Source organism: Myxocyprinus asiaticus, chromosome 50 (assembly GCF_019703515.2).
Source record: "Myxocyprinus asiaticus isolate MX2 ecotype Aquarium Trade chromosome 50, UBuf_Myxa_2, whole genome shotgun sequence".
NCBI classification, from domain to species: Eukaryota; Metazoa; Chordata; class Actinopteri; order Cypriniformes; family Catostomidae; genus Myxocyprinus; species Myxocyprinus asiaticus.
The window spans coordinates 13240646-13265366 of NC_059393.1; the positions used below are offsets into that span (position 1 = coordinate 13240646).

The 24721-nt window shown below is 37.4% G+C and overlaps 3 protein-coding genes across 4 annotated transcripts in view; all 3 read left to right on the forward strand.

Annotated features, from left to right (window-relative positions):
* Positions 1 to 4626, forward strand: part of LOC127439306 (guanine nucleotide-binding protein G(q) subunit alpha-like) — a 49300-nt gene extending 44674 nt beyond the window's left edge. For both annotated transcript variants that reach the window (XM_051695564.1, XM_051695563.1), the window contains exon 7: positions 425 to 4626. In XM_051695564.1, the coding sequence (XP_051551524.1) occupies positions 425 to 615 (191 nt within the window). In that variant the 3' untranslated portion in view covers positions 616 to 4626. The remainder of the gene's footprint in view (positions 1 to 424) is intronic.
* Positions 1 to 24721, forward strand: part of LOC127439298 (C2 calcium-dependent domain-containing protein 4C-like) — a 416605-nt gene that overhangs the window by 155437 nt on the left and 236447 nt on the right. The window lies entirely within an intron of this gene.
* Positions 7069 to 24721, forward strand: part of LOC127439318 (TLE family member 5-like) — a 47565-nt gene continuing 29912 nt past the window's right edge. The window contains exon 1 of the mRNA XM_051695594.1: positions 7069 to 7533. Within this exon, the coding sequence (XP_051551554.1) occupies positions 7507 to 7533 (27 nt within the window). The 5' untranslated portion in view covers positions 7069 to 7506. The remainder of the gene's footprint in view (positions 7534 to 24721) is intronic.

Genomic DNA, 24721 nt, shown 5'->3' on the forward strand with positions numbered 1-24721 from the left:
TGCGTGTCATTATGATCCATCTATCTGTATTGATAGTCTCATTTTTCACATTTTTTTATTTGAATGCTATTTTTTTACATTTACTTAAATTACTGTTTTTAGTTGGTTTAAACAATGCATTGTTAGTTCCATTTTAATTTTTTCATATTTTATTTTAGTTAAGAGAGAAACAGATTTATTTCCAGAATTTGTCTCAAATGGATTTTGCAGATAACCCTGTCGTCATGTGATAAACACATTTGTTTTTGTTTCATTTTAGTCAGCTTTTTAGTTTTTCATTTTACCTCATTTTGATTTTACAAATATATTTTTAAATTAGTAGTTTACGTCTTAGAGCAAATTTTCTATCTTAGTTCTCAGTCATCATGCTTAGCTGAGATAAGAACTTATTGAAGTTATTACTAACCTCTCCACCATCTCACAGGTCCGCAGAGGGACGCCCAGGCAGGGCGCGAGTTCATCCTGAAGATGTTTGTAGACCTGAACCCGGACAGCGACAAGATCATCTACTCGCATTTCACTTGTGCTACAGACACTGAAAACATCCGCTTCGTCTTTGCAGCGGTCAAGGATACCATCCTGCAGCACAACCTCAAAGAGTATAACCTGGTGTGAGAGAGACAGAAAGGGAGAGAGACACCTGCAGCCCACACATGGCCGAAAGCACTACACACCTATGTATTACACACATGCACAAGAATTGACAGCTTCACCCCATTAGGCACTGGATCTTCATGTTCTTAGTCCTTTTTATTTGCTTGTTTTTCTCTCTGGATGAGTGTTGACACTTGGTGTACCACTCCAGTTAAAAGCTTTATCATCTTCTCTTCCTCATTGGCCCTCGGTTAAACATGAGGGCTGGGCCACTTAAGTGGTGCCTAATGATAAAGAGCATTAATCTGCTCTATAGATGGGCTGCAGGTGAGCTCTACCTGAGTGGAACTGAGGTACGAACTTAACGAAAACACTTTGGGTGGAGATGCACGCATCCATAATGAAGAATGGGCAAGATTCTTGAAGGACAGACACCACAGGTCATCCTGTGCGCTACATTGAGTCTAAACTTCACCCCGTATCACTGAATTCAACCAGGTGTTAGTTTTGCCAACAGATGCTATGACACTATTGGAGATTAGATTTGATGTAATACTATATTAGGGGTGATGTATGGAGATTCAAGTTTTTCCATCACTACTGGAGTACTTTGAAAAGAGATGGTGCACCACATGTCTCTTTTCTGTAATATAAATGAGTAACGTAAACCACACAAGTTTTCTAAATGTAATTTGATTGTTTTTACAACTCTTAACAAAGCTTCTCCTACCCGAAATTGTTTGCGACATTTGCCATACTACCCGGATCCTTGTATTCACAAAACTTTTCTTTTTAGAGTTATACAGTTTCCTTCAGTCCGATATTTGCCAGTATTGAGGTATATAGTCAGTACAGTTAAAGGGATAGAGCTATTATTCAAAGATATTTACGGAAGTTTGCGAAAAATTTAGATTTTGTTTACATGCTTCTTCACAAATAGTTTAATGTTTGGTCTTTGACCAAAGAAATCAAAATAATTGATTTCCCAGCCTATTCATTCAAGTTTCTACACAGTATAACGTGAATATTTGCGTGGATTTTGTTTTCTGGAATTTTCATAGAATAGAAAAAATCCAGTGATTCAAATGTTCGTAAATATATTTGTTCCGCGTTGGATGACACCTCTTTGGGCAACGCAGTACAACACAAAAATGCTAAATAGGGTGAAATCAATTAGATTATTTTATTTTAAGTAATTTATGGACCAGATATAATGTGGATAATTGGACTCTCTTTTCCGCGTGACCGCACTACAATGAAAGCGGGGATTGAGTCTCTACTGCTGTAAAAAAAAAAAAAAAAAAATCCATTGGCAAGTGATCTACTTTTCTTTTGGTATTTCGTAATTGATTGTCAGAGCTCTGTTCTTTTTTGAATATTTGAAATGCTTGAAAATGGGAAGTTGAATTTCCATTTCATGAACGTCGCTTTATGCAAATAGGAAATTGAGAATTTATCAGTGGTTGAATTCTTAACTGGTCTCTGCTTGCTTTTTTGTAATTTGAGAGTTTGCTCTCGGTTTCGTAGTACCATATCTTCGTTCTCGCTTGATAGATTTTGGATTCCATAGCTAGTATGTTTCATAGCTGGCTTTTTTTGTCTTAATGTAATTCAGGTGTGTTTTCATACTTTCATTACAAGGGCTAATTATGGGCAGAGCTGACAGAATGAAAGGACTCTATGAAGACTATAGAGCAATAGGTACGCCGAAGTGGGTATCTGAATCAGGGATAGTGTGGTGACGCCAGGGGAGTCATGTGCCATTGCCGTAGGTTCATTTTGCAAAGCATCCAGGGAACACCTTGAAATTAAAGATATTTCTGGCTATGTGAGCCCTCGCGATCTTTGAAATGGATAGAGTCCTCTTAAGAAAATGTGTTTATTCGGTATAATTTCATAGAGTAAGTTAATGCATTTAGATGGACTGCTTTCTCCAAAGTATTATCAGGTTAATTCTGTAAATTTAAGGGTTTAAGATGAGGATTAACTGCTTTTCTTGGTGGCGGTAAACGATGTATATTTTGTGTATAAGTGGTGCAGCGCATTTTTGCCATATATGGTTTTGGGGACACTATGGTTGAATGCATTTCTGTTGAGGCCCGTTTACCAGTCAGTTTACGGCACACCCTACATTTTACTGTTTTCCGCCAACTTGCGATAGATTTATTGCACACGTGGCACGCAGATGAACAGGTCTTATTTTGTCATATTTGCTTTGTAATATATCGCAAGATAATAATAGCTTAATAAAATGCGAATCTACGTTGAACTTGAGAAGATACAAACAAAATATTTGAACCACAATAGTCACTTATTGGCGAGTAAAATTTCACAAGTTTGTTTTACCCGTAATTGAATGTATTTTACGAGGTTTCTCTATTTGTGACAACTTATTTGTTTTCAAAGTGTCGGTTCGGTGCACAACTTGCTTTCAAAGGTGCAGTTCGTACACGTTTTCCCACAAACATAGCTGTATATATTTGCCAATCGTTGCATTTCTAATTAATATTTACTTAAGATTTCTTAACGTACACAGTATACATTTGAACCTTTTTATTGCATTTTGCGTTTGTTTGCCAAATTGTCAGACCATCAAATTCTTAACTGAACAACCCTCCCGTGCCAGGCCAGTTAAGCTGCCTTTTTATTTATTTTATTTTTTCGTTTGTTTTTGGTATCTCAAACATCCAAAATTTGCATACAGTAATGTTTTTGGGTAAATCTTTGTACTCCATATTAAACTGTATATTTACTTGGATGGGATGGTACTGTCATTTGCAAATTTGCCAATTTCGAACTCTTTTGTTGTAATTAAAAGTAGAGGACCTGCAAATTATGACAGCATTTTTGGACGTGTGGATGTTTGAAGCTTGTACATACAGGCATTATTTTAAAGGGCTAGGCCAATCTACACCTGAGAAACACCAAACTTTTCATTCTTTATCCAACAGAAAACACTACAGCCGGTCATTTCGTACCCATTTTGCTGTACTTCAGTACTTAATATCAGAATATGTTGTGCAGATGGTAAAAATAGCTTTGATTACTGAAGTGTTGTCCATCAACATGCTGTTCAGCTGGTGTTTTTTTTTTTTTGTCATTATCAACAGTTTATGGTGAAGGTTGATGTATTTTTTTCCTCCCTGGGTCAATGCACTGAACCTACTCTGCAGTTCGTAGTAATGGAATGGACTCCACTCTCATGATGTATCTGTTCCTCCAAACTTGTTCCAGGTACTTTGAGAGATGCAAACACTAATGAATAGAAATTATACTTTTGCTTGAGGTTCACGTTGTGATGGATGCGTACAATATGAAGCTATCTTTTTTTTTTTTTTTTTTTTTTTTGATGTCGATGCATTACCTGAACACTTGTATGTAGGACACTTTAATATAATACATTTTGTTTTTGATAAAACAGGTTAAAAATAAACTTGTGTAGTGGTGTATAAAATCAAAGTATTGTATTACTTTGTAATGTATTTCTTGTTTGGTTGGTTGCTCTTTTATTTTTCTTTTTTTTTTTTTTTTTTTTTTAAAAGCATACCAAATGTAAATGATGTACTATATTGAGTGTGCCAATCCCTTTGATTTGTAGAACCAGACTCTTTACAAGTGCCAATGTTGTGGAAATCATTTAAAAAGGACTTGTGTATTTTATGGTCCTGTTTTTAAAACATAAACATTAAGTATGTGATTATGGTAAATAACTCAACAGGAAAAGGACAATTTTATTCTGTATTTAAGATTAAAGATGACAAACTGCTGTTTTTAAAAGAAATTACATTTAAATTGCATGTGTTTGTTTTTGGTGGAGAGGGTTGGGTAAAGGAGAAACCGTATTAACGTAAAACCCTGCTGACAAGGGGCTTAATTATTGTTCATTTACAGTATTTTAGACATTTCTCTTTTGTATGTTTCATTTCAACCACTGTTGCCTGAACCTCATTCATACATGAAAATGACTTTCATAGCCTTCTCCTTTAAAGAAAAAAATATCCATTTTAAATTGGAATAAAATTTGTTCCTATACTTTTGGGTTTGTGCTGGGCTTCATTTACATCATTACTTTCATGAAAGCTGAGCAAGATGTCGTCTAATAGTTGCGTTTGTCTCGAAGTCAGTTTCTTGATAAAGGTGGACAGTGATAACACAATGTATGCAAAACAGGGTTGTAACACCTGAAATTGTCTGGAGTGGTCAAAGTCTGCATTTTGACTAAATTTGAAAACATCAAATGCTAGGTCTATATCTTGACTGGTTTATTCTATTTCACACCACTGTTTACATGGTAATTCCCCTTATCTACTATTTGTAACCATATTTTCCACATCGTTTGCATATACTACTAAAATAAAACTTGACTTAATTGGGTTACTCTTCACGTTCTTCAAAAAATAAAATAAAGATTCTGAAATTAATGCCCTGGTTGAAAGAGATTCCATATTACTTTTGGTTTTACTTGATATAAACATTTATGTTGATAAAGTTATTGAACTGAGGAATGTGGTTACCATGGTCAGTTTTCATAAGAGTCTATAAAATAATGAAATCAAAAATGTAAGAAAAATTAGATTTTTGGACAGAATAATTGATAAAGTTTACAGTTTGACACTAGGCATGGGTTTGCAATTTTACCTAACCACACGAACACGGGTTGTGTCTCAAAATCTAGTGAGCTCCCTACCTAGACAGCATTTTGTGTATCATAGGGGCTGTTTAGACCAAACGCATACTTGCGCTAAAAAAGCTACATGCAACCCATATATCAGGACACAGTGTCTTGAGATGACGTTCTTTATTTAATTGACCGGCTGTTTAAAAAAAAGTGGTGCTAGATGCTGAAAAAAACAGCTAAAGTATAAGCACTATGGAGCCACAATTCTTTTTTTTTTTTGTTTTTTTTTTTTTGACAATGTTTTACAAATTTGATATGCTAAACATCACATCATCGACTAAAAACATTTTAGACCGGTACACAAAAACAGGCATGCGTTATTAAATGTACGATGCTCCAAACATGCTGTTGTAAGGTTTGAATCCAATATTCAAAATCTGAATATTCGACTTCATCGTTTGAACAGCATTATTTGAAATTTGAATATTCGATTTGAACGTCTGAACAGCATTATTTGGAATCTGAATATTCGATAAGAAGGTTTGAACAGCATTATTTGAATATTCGATTGGAATGTTTGAACAGCATTGTTCAAAATTCAAATATTCAATTAAAACGTTTGAACAGCATGTTTGGAGCGTCGTAGGTGTCTTTAATGCCCAAAAATGCTTTTAAAGGACACGTCCACACTAATATGTTTTCGTATGAAATGCTTTAATTTCACAACGTTTAATACTCCCATCCACACTACAATGGCGTTCCCCCCCCATCGTTTGGAAAACGCTCTCCATTAACGCATAGACCTTATTCACGCTAGCGCCATATTTAATTTTTCAACGTGAATGAAAATGAGGCTGTGAGGGATAGACTTACCGTCCCTTTAATGGCACACACAGTATAAAGATGTATAAAGCTCCTAGATCCCATCTGATAGATTTTTCTGATAGTTTTTTGTCTACTGAATGTTCTTGGAAAGATATTTTTTCAATGTTTTGTCCACGGAACGATCCCAAAACACTTTTAACTACAGTACAGCCCAATGACGAGAGTAAGTCTATCCCTCACAGCCTCGTTGTCATTCCTGTTAAAAATCAAAGATGGCGCTGCTGTGATTTAAGGGTTAGTTCACCCAAAAATGAAAATTCTCTCATCATTTACTCACCCTCATGCCATTCCAGAAGTGTATGACATTCTTTCTTCAGCAGAACACAAATGAAGATCTTTAGAAGAATATTTCAGTTCTTATACAATGCAAGTGAATGGGTGCCATAATTTTGAAGCTTCAAAGTCCACATTAGGGCAACATAAAAGTACTCAAGACAACTCTGGTTGATAAATCCATGTCTTCTGAAGCGATATAATAGGTGTGTGTGAGAAACAGATCAAAATGTAAGTCCTTTTTCCTTCACTTTCTCTTTCTCCTGATTTTGGTGATTCACATTCTTCGTACATATCTTCCCCTACTGGGCAGAGAGGAGAATTTATGATAAAAAATGACTTAAATAATGATCTATTACTCACCCACACCTTTTATATCATGTCTGGACACATGGATTTAATATGGAGTACTTTTATGTTGCCTTTATGTGGATTCTGGAGCTTCAATATTTTGGCACCCATTCACTTGCATTGTATGGACCTACAGAGCTGAGATATTCTTCTAAAGATCTTAATTTGTGTTTGCAGAAGAAAGAAAGTCATACACATCTGGATGGCATGAGGGTGAGTAAATGATGAGAGAATTTTCATTTTTGGATGAACTATCCCTTTAAGATCAATACTTTGGAAAACGATGACATTAGTAAACTGAAAACGGGCTGGTGTGGATGTGGCCATGGTAGGGCAGTTCACAAGGGTTTGAAACGCGTCCTCTTTTACCCACACCTTCCATACAGACAACAGCAGCAGCAGGCAGCCGTCACCTCCCAAAACTCCACTTTTGCACAGCCAGCCACTTGATTTTCTCCAACCAGGGAGGAGAGACGAGTCCTCATCTGAGCTCATTCTCAACCTGCAAAAGGAAGAAAACTACAACATAAACCCAACAGACTCCTCCAGCAAATCGTCTACGGATCTTTTTCCATGCCGAATGCGTGTTAAAGAGCGCGCTCGGTGCGGCACACATCAGGCTGCTTTATTGCCATAGCAGCAGCGCGAGCTGCCTGTAGCTGCCACAAGAGCCTCAGCTAGCGACCAAACAAAGAAAATACAGGCACTATATAAACCTCGTCTCTTCAAACCGCTTCACTGTTCTTTAAAGAGAAGAAGGCAAGACCCCGAAGACAAAAACTGACATGATGTTTCCACAATCCAGGCACTCGGTGAGTGTTAATCGAGCTGTTTTGTGGAGCTATGTTGATGTTGTTAGCTGGGCTGAGCTTAGCATTGGCAGGAGAGTCTGTGTGCAAGCTGAAACTTATCGCAAAGATTTAGTATTTATCATGCATTTTACTGTGTTAATCTTTTCTGATTTATCAACCACAATATTTTGCAAGAAAATCCACTAATGCATGTTTTCGCATATGGGAACAATGTAAATGTTGTGTGATTGGAGTGGCTTTAATACTTAACAGTTGGTGAATTGTGCTGATATGTGTAAGTAGGCAAAATAAATGTCTCAAACCTCTAAATCTACTCATTCCTAAGTCCTAAACCTCTTAAGTCTTGTGCTTTCCTCTGCTAAACCTTTGTAACCTTTTATTTGTCTGTACTTTGCAGCACTGCATTATGAGATTTCAAGAGCACCACAATTCATTTGAATAATTGTTTACATGGTACATATTAGATCTTTCAGTTTGACATGTTGAATTAGTCTTTTCTGATAAATTGACTGGAAAAAAAAAAAAAAAAAAATCTAGGGTGTAAATCTGTAATTGCATATATTTGCATTATGCAAGATGTTCCCTGCAGCTAAGCAGAGGTCTATGGGTCTTGTTGCACATTAAAACTTGATTTTTTTGACCAAAGGAGAGAGAGCCTGCTACCATCACTGTAGTGTAGAAGGTTATGAACTCATTTATGGATTTGGTTGCACATAGTGAGTGTCGCTTTTTAAGTAATCAACCTACAGTAATTAAGCTGGGTGAGTAGTAAAAGTGGGTTTATCTGTGGTCAGACCATTTGTAATATGCCTAGACGTGTTTGGTGCTTTGCATGTAACTAGGGCTGCTCGATTATGGCAAAAATCATTATCACGATTATTTTGGTCAGTGTTGAGATCACGATTATTTAACACGATTACTCATTGACTTTGGAAACATCATGCATTTATTGAACTTAAAAAAAAAAACTTGTCTTTTTAACAGTGGATTTCCTTGAACTTGAAATGTAAACTGCACTGGGTAGGGGCTCATATTGTCATTATGGTAATTATTTTATGTTGCGTATGGTAGTCAAATAAAGGAAAGCCTCCATCGCCATCATTTACAGCAGGGATGCACATAGTTCAATGGAATGAGATCTACTTTTTCATCATGTTATTGCAGCAAGATCTACTATGTACATTAAAGGCTATACATTATCACAATACCAAAATTTCAGTAGTCGGTAGTGAAATTTGACGATTCTCAATACAAGCTTCCAAACCACAACAAATAATAAAACTAACTATATATTAATTATGGAAGAATGGTTTCAAGTTCTTAATTATTCAAGACCAGTAAACAGTCAGTAATAAAAAATAAAATAAAATTAAAGACAGCAATAAATAGAAATAGATTAAAAATAATAGAACAAAAAATACAAATTAAGAAAATTCAGTGAAGTTTTTAACAGCAGTAGGCTATCAAGTATTCAAGTAAACATTCAGAATGAAATGCAACATAAAACTACTACTGGTCTTCACTGTATGATTATAATACATTCATACTTTTTAATATAGGTTTGAATCTTCACTTGCCTCATGATTCGATTACGATTCAGAGGGTAACGTTTCGATTATAAAACGATTCTCGATGCATCACGATGCATCTTGTCCTCCAATTCTTTTATTAATAACCGTTACATATGAATCTGTGGCGGTGGACGTCCAGGAATCGCAGGAGATGGCCACTTGGCTGGTGTTACGGATCGACTCCATCACTCTAGATTTTGTGTCACTGTTCAGAACAGGTATGAAAAAAACTCAGAGAAGGAATTCTGTATCTTGGCTCCAGGGTATGGAGGAGGAAGCGAAAGCCGGTGTTTTCCACGACTGAGTAAAGGTGGAGATCCTTTGCAATAAATGTGGCAATGGTCTGTGTGATGATCATTGCCCTTTCAGAGTTCTGAGGTAAATTTGATACCACTGCTTGTTGTATTGTTGGCTGATTATTTGCGTTTTGTGGGGTTGCTGCTAACTTTAGCTCAGGGTGAAAAAGGGAGATGTGATTCCTCATATTTGTTGTGTTGCCGAAGTATTTAATCTTGGTTCGACATGTCTTGCACACAGCATATTTTTTTATCAAGCTAATTTTTCTACTTAGTAAAAACCAAAATGTGTCCAAATATCTGCTTCCAAGAAGTTAGGTGCATTTTTAAGCACCAGCTGCTGCTCGCCCTCCGCCATGTCTCCTATCTGCGAACATCAGACGCAAGTGCTTTGCTTCCGGAGGACATAGGCAACTTTTTTTTATTAATATTTAATAAGACTACTTTATTTAAAAACAGTATGTTATATACTGTATATGATATTTAATAAAACATTTAAAAAATCGATTCTTTTGTTTTTATGCATCAATGCAGCATCACGTTTTCACGTCAGCATCGCAATGCATCGTAAAAACGATTATATTCCACAGCTCTACTTTTTAAAGCTACTAAATTTACCCAGTCAAGAGCAGTGAGTGTTTTCTTGTTATGGTTGTTTGATTATTATAATGACACACTAGACAGCAGCAGGTCTATTAGCTTACATTTACAACAAGTCCGACATTTCAATACAAATCCACTTTTTTTCTCCGTTGTTTACATTCACTTTAGACATCACTCTCTGTGTTTACATGAATACCTCATCAAGACGGGCATTTTGGCAGAATTTTGAAATGTATTTGGCCGTTCAGGTGCGCATTAACACGAGCATGTTCAGCACACACATATGTCGCCTGTCAATCAAACAGGGTGCAGCTGTTACTAGATCACTAGCGAATTATAAAATTACGTGCTCTGGATTATTTTCAACAGCAGAATAAGAATATTAACTTTCTAATTAGTGACGCAGGCCTAGGCTATCACAAATTTAGCTGGTTATTTTTTCATTATTGACATTTTAATCAGTCTGCTTGTCTGGTCAGATAAATAAAATTATCTTTTCATTTGCCCCTTCAAAAATCCACTTGTCTCAGACAAGCGTTAATGTCGAGCCCTGATTAAATATTGTATTCAACATTCTCCGATAACAAATTTTTCTTCTGCAGTATAGCTCCTAAAGTAAATGTATGTTGTTTTTAAAGGGAGTTTTAGATATTATTTGGGAAAACAAGTAAAAAAAAAAAAAAAAAAAAAAGACTAATCAAATACGTATTTTGTTCCAGTGCAAGACTACACTCTCACTTTTATGTTCACTTTGATCCATCTTTAACTCACATAAAACAAACTTTCTCTTCTTAATAGAGCTGCGTATCACCGATTTTCTTCATGATTATATACACACAGTGAACGTGACACATATATTATGATTCACTATGTCACGAGCCATCACGTTATAATCTAGCTGCAGCAAACGCGCGCGAGTGACGAGCGTCCCCACGTCAGTGAGTGCATCAGCAGGGAGAAGGTTCAGTTTCCTCCCCGGTCACTTCACGCAACTTATAGACGCGGCGCTGACCGCACAGAGAATGCCAGTTTCAGGGTTTATTTTCATAACCTGCTTCCTTATTATTTGAATTTTAATAAAGGATGCTTTATAGATAAATCGCCGGGGTGTTTCATTGCTAAACGGAATGTGGCACAATAATCGTTTTATCTCGATTATTTTGTTTTCATAATTGTTGGAAGCCAAAATCGTAATTAAAAATATAATTTGATTAATCGCCCAACTCTAGTGGTAACCCAGTGTGGTTATCGCATGCCAAGTTACTTGCATGCTGTTACTAATTAATGAGCTACATTGCAGATATTTTGATATTTGACTCTCTTAGTTAAAGTGGTATGGCTGGCAAAAAGTCTGAATAAAATATATTGAAGTTGATACCATATTTGTTAGTTGCATTAGTCTTGAGGTTTTGAATGAGAGAATTTGATTTGCTATTACAAATGTATTATTTTTGTCATATTTGCTCTCAGTTTGCAGTGTAATTTGACCACTATTCATTGGGCTAGTTGTTGGAGGAATACTAGGGTTCTCACGGTCATGGAAAACCTGGAATCTTGTGGCTTTTTGTCCATTAGCTATGAGATTTTCTATATGTTATTGCACTCCTAAATGCAAAATGAACTTTTAGCAGATAGCCTACATGCATTTAAAAATGCGTTTACAGTATTTCTCTTCTAGGAAAACGGACCAAAAATATTGATGACTCATCTTGCACTCTCCAAAAATGTTTTCCAATAAAATGCACTTTAGAATGAGAATGCCCCTCCCCCTAATACCACCTGCCACTTGGTGGGTTTCCATCCATGTTTTTTTTTATGCAAATGGGATATCACATAAAAAAAATGCTGGATGGAAACACCAAGATGTGAATAAAATCTCCAAAATACGCATAAAAAAACGTAAACGCTCAAGTGAGGTGGATGAATTTTGTATTCTAAAAGAAAAAAATGCCCGTAAACTATGATGGTAACACTTTTACTGAATGTATTCCTACAGAATTTACATAGGAATATAGATGCGCATTAAAAAAAAGTCTTGTGACTTTATTTTGAAATTAATTTTGTAACATGACTATTGACTAGTAAAAGAAAGTAGCAAATCATGGTTCACAGCTGTTCTCACATTTTGTAAACTATAGGCTAATGGTTATTTTAAATTAGAAACAAACATTTCATTATGACCCATCCCAAGTCTCTGGTTCAATAGAAAATACGCCAACACAGGAAAGAAAGCTGCGCTCATCAAGGCACATTCATGGAATCTACTCTGTCTATCTGTAATCTTCAAACTTCAAATAAAAAAAACAAAAAAAAAACAAAATTAGTTTAAATTTTCATATAAGGCTTTGTGAAGCCAACATCATAGTTTGTCTTGACAAACTTTACCTATCTAGTTAAATCTTAAAATGCCATGAAAAATTCACAGAAAATTCTATAGTGACTATAAGGTTTATAGTAGACAAATTTGTTTTACATATATCATTGGCTAGAAATTGCTTTTTGTGAGTGCAATCTCTGTACAACAATCCTTGTCCTAATCACAAATGACTTGTAAAATCATGAAAGTTTATTAGTCAAAAAATGTGGGTGTCTATAACAGCACCTTTCTTTCATTTTCTAACCTTGTTTCATAGTTCGTGGTAAAATGAGGAAAGATTTAAATTGTATTGTTTCAGGTATTTGGTTAAAGATTGTGAAACTGCACACCTCACAAAGTCTGATAATGAATGACCAACAGGGAACATGTGAAAATGTGGGCCCCAGTTGTAGCCCAGCACTACTTTGTTGTGACTCCATAGCAACAACTTCTCATCAGGCTTGACACAGAAGGTGTTTGCTCTGACCAGCCTGAATGTCTCATGACATGAATTGTTCACCCTGGCGTAGTTGACTGCCGAGACTTGCATGCAGCCTTTTTGTGAAGTCGGCGCCCACCCCAGCCATTTTACACCAAGACTTTCACGGTAGAGTGAAAAACAAAAGTACAATGTCATGCCTTCATGTCGTGGAGTAACGTGAAAGATTTCAACATTTCCCCATCATACTTTGCCATAGAGGAAGTGCCATCAACTGTTTTGATGCATCAACATCCTCTTCTTTCAACTCCACCATGAGAAGGTTCTTTAGAAGAAAGCTTGTATTCTTGTGACGAGGTTTATAACGAGACATGCCTCCAGTTTTGAACCCTTAAGGCACGGTCACACATACGTTTGCACGGTGAAATACAGTCATCTCAATGGGAATCCTCATGATCGTGAATTTCGCGTGTTGGATTTCCGTTGGCGAAGAATTTCCTCGTGCTGATTTCTCCTCAAGTTCAAGTTTGGTGAACTTCGACAGGCGAAATCGTCGCGTTGACCAGTAGAAAGTTGCTTGGTTTGGTGCTCTGTGTGGGCAGTGCTTCGTAAAGAGCTACACTGAATATTCACAATGGATATAATTTTGGCGGTTCATTTTTAACTGAACTCTTTTTAACTTAAGTCTCACTGAGTATAAAGGGCAGCATTAAAAAAGGCTGTTTGACATGTTATATTATATTATATAATTATATTATTATATTTTTGCTGGTTTCACACGCGCTCAACATCTGCCCACGCCATCTTCGCCCGCAGAATTTCGCTGTGGAAGGTATGTGTGACCGCGTCTTTAAGCCGCAGTCTCACCAGGCTTTGAGAATGTGAAATTACTTAGGACATTGCAATGAACAGGACATGATTCTAGTTTTAATGATAATAAATCGATAATAATGATTGATTTTATTCCATCCGCTCACTTGCCTGCAACAATATAAACATGTAGCTTTGAAATATGTGTTCTTTGCATTGAGCCCAGAGGTCATTGTGTTGTTTTGATCTTTTATTGGTCACAAGTCTTCTCATCATCTGAATTCGCAGATTAAAGTTCACCGTACTTTGGATCAAAGTGGAGTGCAAAATTTCCGGCCTTGCATTTGTTTTCGAATGAAAGTTAATTGTGCAAACTACGAAGCGTAGCGTGACGCACAAAGTATACTTCGGTCAGACGATTTAACATCACGCATCCAAGAACAAGAGGCCACAGTTCTGGTGCATACAGCTGTTTCTGCATTCAAATAATGGAAATATTTAATTAGCATTATTTGAACGTTATTGTAGTGAGTACTTGGGCTGCACAATTAATTGAATCTAGATTACAATTACAGCTGCCAAAATTCCCTAATCATTAAAATTATTTTTGGCATAATCATGTAGCCCTTGTGAGTACCTGCCACAATATATAGTTTCTTTGGGCGGTACGCAGGAAAGGAGATACCATTTAATAGCATGTTGTCCTCCATTTTGTTCTCAGTGCCGTTGAATCAAGATCCAGTCAAGTGATGTCATAATGGTGGAGATTTGTGAATTGGAGTGCTCCATTGATTGTGGCATTTCAAGGAGTCGATTCTAAAAGCCATTGTTGCAGTAATAGCTTGAAAGAGAAGCAAGAGTTGGCTGAAATGTTCACACACATGCAGACACACACTAGTGAGTGTGTGTGTTGTTCTTGACCTGATGCTTTAGGAGGTGCATTTGGGGCAGCTTTATTAAGTCTGCTCGAGTGAGCAGGACAGACCTCCGTCTTCCCCCCCCCTAAATCCCTCAACACAGTGGATAATCCTTGTTTTCCCACATCTTGCTCATTAAATAAACTCTGTCTCTTACACACCAACACACACATGCACACATGTGCACATTTAAAGAGGCCCACTTTGCACTGTTTATCCCTTGTTGCCAAGATGAAGAAAAATATGCATGTTCACACACATAATAAAAAGAAACACTGGACAGGCACTGCGATTACTTTTTTTTTTTTTTTTTTGTCACAATAAGATGATTTAAGATTTTTAAATGTAAATGTTAAGAATTTAAAAAAATTTGTTTTTCATTTTTCGTCTTTCGTCTATTGTGCACAGGCTCTGACATATTGTACCATTTGCTTGTACGGTGACACAGGTTCAAAACCGACCCTGCCCTCACTTCTCCCCTTCATATCCTGTTATTTTCCCAAGGGAAACACGAACAATAAAACGAGAACAGTTTTAAGAAAATGTGCTTTCCCGCGCTAAATTCGCTGCCACAATGCTAGGGTGTTGTGCGGATGTTAAGGCGTTCATGTCTGTACTAGGTCTCCCAATTATCGTTTTTTCATTCGATAAACATCGTGTTCTAATTTGAAGCAAGCACATGCAAAGAAAAATGTGAGCATATGGAAAGATGCCACATCATCACAACTTGTGAATAATAATAAAACAAAATAATCTGGTGAAATGTATAAAACCTTTAATCTATTGAATATATAGGCAATATATAAAACATTTAGTTTCCCTTCTCTGTTTGTGTACACAGCTGGAAGCAAAGACTTTCGAAATAAGAGTTCCCGTCTTATTTCAGGCTGGGATAAAAGTCCTGAACCTTTATGAACCGAATCTTATATATTTTTTTCTGGCTGTTGTTGGGACACAATAAACTGCATCTGGGACTTTATACATTTTAGACTTCTGTTAGCCTCTCTGTCTGTGCTACCCTGTCACAGTAAGGAAAGACTAGGGAAATTTTTTTGAACGCATTCAATATATCCATTTTAAAAACTATTGGTCGATTAACCGGCCATTGCCTTTCTGCCAAAACCTTTGTTATTGGTATTAGGGGTTTCACAACTACTGATTTTTAATAGTCGACTAATCAAGCCAATTAGTCGAGTGGATTCGACTAGTCGTGATGTCATTCCACCCCCAAACCACCGCACGGAGACACGCATAGCCTTTCTGAGTATTGTTTTGTATTTGAACGGATCGGTTCGGATTAAATAAACATCAACCATAACGTTATCTCCTCGTCAGCACCTTTTTGTCAGAAGTGTGCCACCATAGGTCGGCATAAGTCGAGCTGTAACATAGCATAAAGTTAGCTTAGCCTGGGCTACCTGTAGCTGCAGGTGGTCTTGCAGCTGCTTTTTTGGATGGTTTCGGGTGGACACGGGATCTAGCGTGCAGACGACAATAGGGATGCTTTCCTTTAGGTCTTCAGACTCCAACTTGAAGCATTTTTCTAACTCTCGCCGAATCGAGTTCTTGAAGGAGTGAAAAGCATCCAGGTCAGCAACACTAATATTTTGATTATATTTGAAGGCCAATTTGCATATATGTCAGGATACCATAACATTTATGTCATCTTAATCAATTTAGCTTATGGAATGTTCTGAACATTATGGTACAATACAATGCGCATGTGCAATACAGATACGGAGAATATGTAAGATTGTTGTAGATGCATTGAGTTGTTGAGCAGAGCCACACAGTAAATAAGCACTAGTTCTGAAATGCAATCTGTGTGTGCATTTTTTATTGCAAGTCTGACAGAACAACAAAGTCAGCCTAAATTTGAGCCACTGCGCCTTTTCAGTACAGAGCCACCGGGCTTCACACCCACTCAATTTTTTCCTACAGACGCATTTTCTAAATCACGTGGTGGTGAGCGACTAGTCGACTTCAGGCTGACCGTGTCGACAGCGTTAGTTGTACTCGACTAGCCTGTGCAACCCCTAATCGATATTGGCAAAATCAAGTAGCAGTGAAACTCTAATCTGTACCACCTAGTGCAAGAAATTTAGAAGTTTAATACCTAGGGTTAGGGGTTTGTTCAAATCCTAAATATGAGCAATAATAATAGTGTTGCTTGCCTTTGCAAACACCACCAAAAATGTTCAAAGAATCAATTTGTCAGTGTTCATTTCCAGAGCTGAAAGCACACACTAAAGCAGATGTCTTGGGCGTCAATAGCATAACTGCTCATTAGCATCACAAATGAATCTCTAAGCACCTTTCTGGACTCCAAAAATGAATTTGGAGAGAATAAGGAAGCGTTTAAGTGATATGTATTTCTATGTTTCTGTGATTTTTAAAGCTGAATGAAAATTTCGGACTGTTTCAATAGCGTCGCCGTTGACAATAAAGCATCCTCCATGAATAGGCTGGGCCTGTACTGTGGTGAAAGGACAAGCTTTGGATGGCTTAATTAGCTTGTCTGGCTGTTTGTGTTCCTCCTGGCCTTTGGTGTGAAGGACGCGTGCTGGGATAATTGCGTCGCAGGATTATTTTTACTAGCACAGGTTTTTTGCCAGTTGCTCGTGGCTTAGAGGCTTTGTATGTTCCGTGTGTGTGTATGTGTGTGGCGAGACAGACGGGCTGCATCAGTATTCTCTGGCAGTGATGGACTTGCGCTGTGGGAAAGCTGCGCCCCAGAGTAAAGCAGCAGTCTTGAACAAAGCTGCCTGGTGGGGGGACTGTTTAATGTTGCAGCACCTCGCTCAGACATGCCTGTCGAGAGACACACCAGGCTAAAGAACTGTTCCTGAAGCACTTCCACCTCCAAAACCTTCCAGAACCAAAGATTTGTTGAACATTTTGTTGGATGTGTTGCTTGTTAGCTGTGTCCTCCTGGATGAATCAGGTTGATGGTGGCTAATTATCTGTACTGTGTACAAGAGATGGGCGGCTCGATCCTAAAGATCCTCACACAAAAATATTGATTTATAAAAAAAAAATTTTTTAACTAGGGATATTATTATTTGGTTACCATGAACATGAACAATAATCATAAGCTTCAAAGTGAAATAAAAAGGATTAGGCCATATTAGCAAATACTTGCAGGATGGGAACTATTTCTTCTTCCGCTCATTATGCTTGCACCGTCACAAGGCTTGTTCAAACAAGAGATCAGTGCCTTGTAGAGGTAATGATAGAAAATCAGAGAAACAGTTTCTGGAGTAAATTCACACTAAAATATCAACATATCTAAAGGTGACATTTCTTATGAGTTTGTGTGTAATTGTTATTAATAAGTAATTAAATATAGGCTGTGTCCGAAATCGTTCACTCATTCACTATTTCCTATATAGCGAATGGCAGTGAGTGCACTATATCTCAGCAGTGAGTAAACAAAATGAGTGAGTGAATTTGGACGCTGACATACACACCGAGTGTCGGAGCTCTGGGGCTGTCACAGAAACAATGTCACATATGAACTTTTAAAATATTTGGGCCTTACTTGTTATTCTTATTAAATAATATATTAATACAATAAATCTTCATTCTGTTTGTCATTTTTAATATATATGTTAATATAAAGAGTAAACACATTTTATCAGATGTACATTATAGCATTTATTTGTTATACTTTAGTATCTTTAAACTCCAGTTCAAGCTGGGTAGCGTCTCTGGGCACATAGTGCCCTCATCCGACCAAATTATCATAACCTACATGTTATAACTGAATATTTAAATCATCCACAGAATTATCATTTCCACTGTTGCAGTCTCCTGAGTTAAAATAATATCACCTCAGTGAATTATTTAGTAAATAAAGAGTTCTTCAGCTTAATGGCAAAATTCTGTATAAATATAAATAAAGAGTACATTTTAAAATGTATCTGTATGTTTTGCCTCTCTGTATTTTATTATGTTAATCAAGCAATGATTTGTCAAAAAGTAATTTAATACATTCAGCATGAAATAAAACATTGCAGGAGTGAAGGAAGCAGTAAACTGTTGTCTCCCTCACCCGCTCATTCGCGCTCCCTCTCCCAGCTCGTACGTCTTCCCCACGGTGGATTTTGGGCAATTAACCACGATGGCTAATTGCCCATAATTAGAATGCATTGTGGGTAAGAATGAGTGAACAAAAGCAGGGAACGAGTGGCTCACTCAGAATTCAGACACTCCTACAAAATGGTGGACACTCGAAATAGCGCACTATATAGTGGATATGAGGCGGTTTCAGACACAGCGATAGTTAACCATGGTTTTACTAAAGTAATATTGTAGTAACCATGGTTAATTGTGTGGTAACTGTGGTTCATTTTTGTAAGGGTAAACAAAACAGAAGTCTAGTAATTTTCTGTTTAGGCTCACAAATGTAAAGAAAAAAAAATGACTTGAATTTACTAGAAGTATCGGTATTGGTATCGGTAACGACGATATTGTTGGTGCCAGATGGGTGGGTTTTACAGACATAAGAGACAAATAATCAAAACTGTAAAACTGCATGTTTAAAAGTGAGCTGCCTTTTTAAAGAATTGTATTGTTTTATTATTTATGAAATATTTAATTGACAGAATAATTTTTTCAGATTCTTAAATTCTTAAAATTGTATTTTAAGCTACATGTTGTCATATGAATGACCAGTAATTAACTCTATGTCTGTGCCTGTCATAGTAAGGAAAGACTAAGATTTTAGGGGTGCGGGGGGCCTGGGTAGCTCAGTGAGTAAAGACGCTGACTACCACCCCTGGAGTTTGCGAGTTAGAATCCAGGGCGTGCTGAGTGACTCCAGCCAGGTCTCCTAAGCAACCAAATTGGCCTGGTTGCTAGGGAAGGTACAGTCACATGGGGTAACCTCCTCGTGGTCACTATAATGTGGTTTGCTCTCGGTGGGGCGTGTGGTGAGATGTGCGTGAATGCCGTGGAGAATAGCGTGAAGCTTCCACACGCACTATGTCTCCGTGGTAACGCGCTCAACAAGCCACATGATGAGATGCGGGGATTGAATGTCTCAGACGCGGAGGCAACTGAGATTTGTCCTCCGCCACCCGGATTGAGACGAGTCACTATCCACCACGAGGACTTAGAGCGCATTGGGAATTGGGCATTCCAAATTGGGGAAAAAAGGGGAGAACATTTTTTAAGGAAAGTTTATAATAATCGAGTTTAAGGAAAGTTTATAATAATAATACTATAGTCAACAACATCAGACTGAAATGTGGCTTGATGTGAAATGTAGCGTAATGGTAAGGTTGATTTAAAACAATTATTTGTTTTTTGACTGTATTTGTCAAGTTCCAAATGAAGAGAGAATTTATATAAGAAGAGCTTTCATTTATAAAGTATTTAATTTACTAACTGGATTATTCAAAAATAGGCATTTCAATATAGTTTTTTTAATACATAAACCAATTTTTATAGATTTTTTTATTATTTATTTTTGAAAATGTATGTATATTGTCATCGTAATTTAAAATTATTCATATTGTGATATAATATTTTGGTCATATCGCCCACCCCTAATACAAATATACAAAACAGCGTTGAAACAAAATTATGAAGTTCACATTTCCCGTGCCGAGCTCTTTACCAACATGACATCAATCACAATCACTACTGTTCTGCCTGTAATCTCACAATTGACCCACCTGCTTTTAATTTTCAAAGTGAGCTCTAAACTTTCTAGATGTCTGCACTGTGCTTTTTTGTGTACTCTACTTGTGACTGGTATTCCCGATCAAGGCTCAACAACATGGATGGCCCACTGACCAGTGTGAGAGAGTTTCAGGCCAGTTGAACTGTTATTTGCCCCATCAGGGTCAGTGTTGTGTTTTACGTTGGTTATGTGCATGTGTTTTTATGCCTTAATAACAATAATAAGTGAGTGAGGCACTTTTCACGGTCATTGTATTGTAAAGACGGCGCACAATGTTCATTAAAACATCTCCTTTTGTGTCCCGCATAAGAAAGTAAGTCATACTGGTTTGGAACATACTGGTTATGGAGTAAATTATGACGAAATTAAAAATAATTTGGTCGAACTATTCCTTTTAACATTGAGCCCTGCCCTTTCTCTCCCACTCTATCTCTCTTTCACTTCCCCATACCTGCATTCTTTATGCTGTGTGACAGCTGTTTGTCTGTAATTTGTCTGCCACCGTCGGCCTTTCCTGTGAGAGGAAGCTTGTGATTGAGAGTGCGTTGTGCCTGAAGTGATAAAAGGTGAATAATCACTTTTCAAACATCTTAAGCGGTCGAATTGGCTCAACTCGGAAGTGGGATGATGTTGTGTCTCCTGGATTGAAGGGGGTGAGTGTTGCAATTAGGGCTACAACTAACAATTATTTTGATAACCGACTAATCTAATGATTATTAGAACGATTATTCGACTATTTGGGCGATTATTGCAACGATTAATCATTAGCTCCTCCTTAGTGCCTCAACTTAAAAAGTTGTATAATACCTTAATTAATAACAATAAAGAGGACAAAATCGTCTTTTAAAAATACCACTGAATGACATTCACTGAATTAATGGGGAAATTAAATATACATAAGGAGTTTTAGATATTTATATTGGAAAACAAACCAAAAAGACAAATCAAAAACCAATTTTTTTGCATTGTACAATGGGCTAAGACTACACTCTCTCACCTTTTTGTTCACTTCAATCCATCTTTAACTCCTGATACACACCGTGACACATGTATTATGATTCACTGCATCGCGATCCATCATGTTATAATCTAGCTGCAGCAAGGGCGTGTGAGGGATGAGCGTCTCCGCGTGAGAGTGTATCAGCCGGGAGAAGTTTGAAACTCTCTCGCGCTGTTTCTCATGTGACTCATAAGCGGATCTGACCACATAAAGAAATGCCAGTTTCAGAGTTTGTGCTGCTTTATACAGGATGCATTAAAGCTATAAAGCTGGGTTGTTTCTTTTTAGACGCTCTGACAGGCAAGTTTTGCTTCAGCGAAACGCCATGTACGACTCCACTTTATTTCACGTCACGACAACACTGCTTCTGTATTTACTTAATTATAATTCCCTCACACTCTGCAATCTACATCACCTTAATCTGTTTGGAAAGTTTGGAGTGCGTCTGGACTATGAGCTGTTCTTTCTTCCTCAATCAAGCACGAGCTGAAGTTCTGCACTCCCGCATCATCATTAGCGTTTCAAATGATCTCATATTGTGTTAAATGAGATCAAACGACTATTCGACATTGAAAATTTGAAACGTTGTCGATAACGATGACTAATTTTTACAGCCCTAGTTGCAATGACTGTGGTTGGGTGAAGAGATAATCGTCAAAATCAAATTCCTGCCCCAAACATGATTAGCTTCCACCACCCCATTGTATTGCAGGGTAGCTTTCAGTTCACCAGCCTTTTTGTCACTTTGAGAAAATGCAGTTCTTTAGTTCAAAAACAGAGAGTTTAATCATTGCACAGACAAATGTTGCATACAATTTTTTGCACTTCAAGAATGAACAAAATGACATCAATGAGTTTGCAGGTTGGTGTATGAAAAGAAGGGTGCAACTGCACAAACTGAAAGATTAGAAAAGGTGACAGGTGTTATGTAATTTCTCCTTATTTAGCCTAGACTTTATTCAAGATGTCAAACCACCAAAAAAATAAAGTAGGACTGCAACAAAATCGATTATGAAAATCATCGATCTAATCGATAATGAAAATCATCAACAACGAATTTCATTATCAATTAGTTGGACTTATGCGGTCAGCACAGATAAGCTCCGTCACTGACATCACTTTACAGCCCAGTGAAAATGTGTTGCATGATGACGCACATTTGAAAAATTATGGAGACAAATTGAAGTGGAAAAAAACACGACCCGAGATGTCCACCGCAGGAATGCACCTATAAACACTTCAAAGAAGATCATAATAAGCAAACAGTTTAATGTGGAGCGGTTGCTGCATCAGGTGCATTGAAAGAGGGCGTGTGCTGTTTGATGCGCCTAAGAATTGTTTCTCTCCAGTGCATAACTTATATTTTACTGCTGTTTTGTATGTTTTATAATGTATACATGCTATGAATTAAAAATCAGGCACGTATTACTGCGTGTTTAGCAAAACTGTTTGTCTTTACTATAGGGATGTTAATGATTAACAGAAAATCGATTCATTTTCATTAATAATTTGATTAAGATATCGATCATTGATTAATTAATTTCAGGACAAATGTATTCAGTAATCATGCAAACAGATGTTGATAAGGATGTCTATACAATCATCCGCCGCTAGAGGGCGCTTGGCACTGCATGTCACTGCTGATCCGAATCATAGAAGAGGAGCCGCTCAGTCACAGATCAGAGATGAAGCGGGCTCAATGGAAACTATGTTGGAGCATTTCTATATACAGTTGAAGTCAGAAGTTTACATACACTTAGGTCATTAAAACTCATTTTTTTAACCACTCCACAGATTTCATATTAGCAAACTATAGTTTTGGCAAGTCTGATTGTTTCACTTTTAATCGACTACATCACAATTCCAGTGGGTCAGAAGTTTACATACACTAAGTTAACTGTGCCTTTAAGCAGCTTGGAAAATTCCAGAAAATGATGTCAAGCCTTTAGACAATTAGACAATTAGCTTCTGATAGGAGGTGTACTGAATTGGCGGTGTACCTGTGGATGTATTTTAAGGCCTACCTTCAAACTCAGTGCCTCTTTGTTTGACATCATGGGAAAATCAAAAGAAATCAGCGAAGGGGCCTGGGTAGCTCAGCGAGTATTGACGCTGACTACCACACCTGGAGTCTCGAGTTCAAATCCAGGGTGTGCTGAGTGACTCCAGCCAGGTCTCTTAAGCAACCAAATTGGCCCGGTTGCTAGGGAGGGTAGAGTCACATGGGATAAACTCCTCGTGGTCGCAGTTAGTGGTTCTCGCTCTCAATGGGGCGCGTGGTAAGTTGTGCGTGGATCATGGAGAGTAGCATGAGCCTCCACATGCTGGAAGTCTCCGCGATGTCACGCACAACGAGCCACATGATAAGATGCGTGGATTGACAGTCTCGGAAGCGGAGGCAACTGGGACTTGTCCTCCGCCACCCGGATTGAGGTGAGTAACTGTGCCACCACAAGGACCTACTAAGTAGTGGGAATTGGGCGTTCCAAATTGGGGAGAAAAAAAAATAAAAAGAATACTTTAGAAACATGTAATCAGTGACAATATGGTTTTAAAACTTACAATATTAATTAACATGTATGTAATCAGTGATAGTGTACAAGCATGTGTATCTAACATAACTGTGTATTTTTCAGCTGGGCAGAATTATTAATATTTCTGTTCTGGTGTCACCATTGCCTTCTGCTGGGCTGATTTGCTTGTCCCACTCCATCCCTGATGAATAATTTTACTCTTTAATGAACAGTACTTTTCAAGGTTTACAACTAATGGAAAGGAACTGTTTTGCATATGTCCTGAAAGTAATAATAATAATAATAATACAAATCAAACATAACTATTCATGATTCAGGCTTTGTTCAAAGGTTTGTGAGTATAGAATTGTGAATTCTGTACAGTAAATCAAACCAAATCCTTACACCCTTTATCATTTCTGTTTCTTAAAAAAATGAAATTAAGGTGGAGTGTAATTTTAATCCAATACACTTTTTGTCAGATTCCTTGAATATCTCTTCACGGTCCTGTAGCTGTCCATTCTGTGTGTGTGCTGGAAAAAAAAATCAGGAGTCCGTTCTATATGTGTACACTGAAAAAATATCTGGTGTTTGTACACAGCCCTGGCTCTGTAAATGGGAAAATAAGCAAAGTGGATCGGACTTAGCCACACAACACTGTTGCGATCACACAGTAGTGGCAATGGGTGTGCATGAATTTGGGGGGTGGAGCTTCTGAAGGAGCACTAAAGGGAGGGGTGTGTTTATTTGGCTGTTGAGTTCAAATACCAACAGTCTTTCTCAGGAATCGCTTACTCCACCTTTAACACGAAAGCCAGTTGTACCGCAACACTGGCAATGTTATCGGACAAGCTGATTCCTCTGCAACACTTTCTGTCCGGTGTGTTTATGTTATAGTGGTCTTGTTTATTACAGTGTTAAACGTTTATCTTTTATTTAGAATGGCCTATTTGTTCAAAGGGAATCAGAGAGTGTGAAAGGGCATGATGAGTCT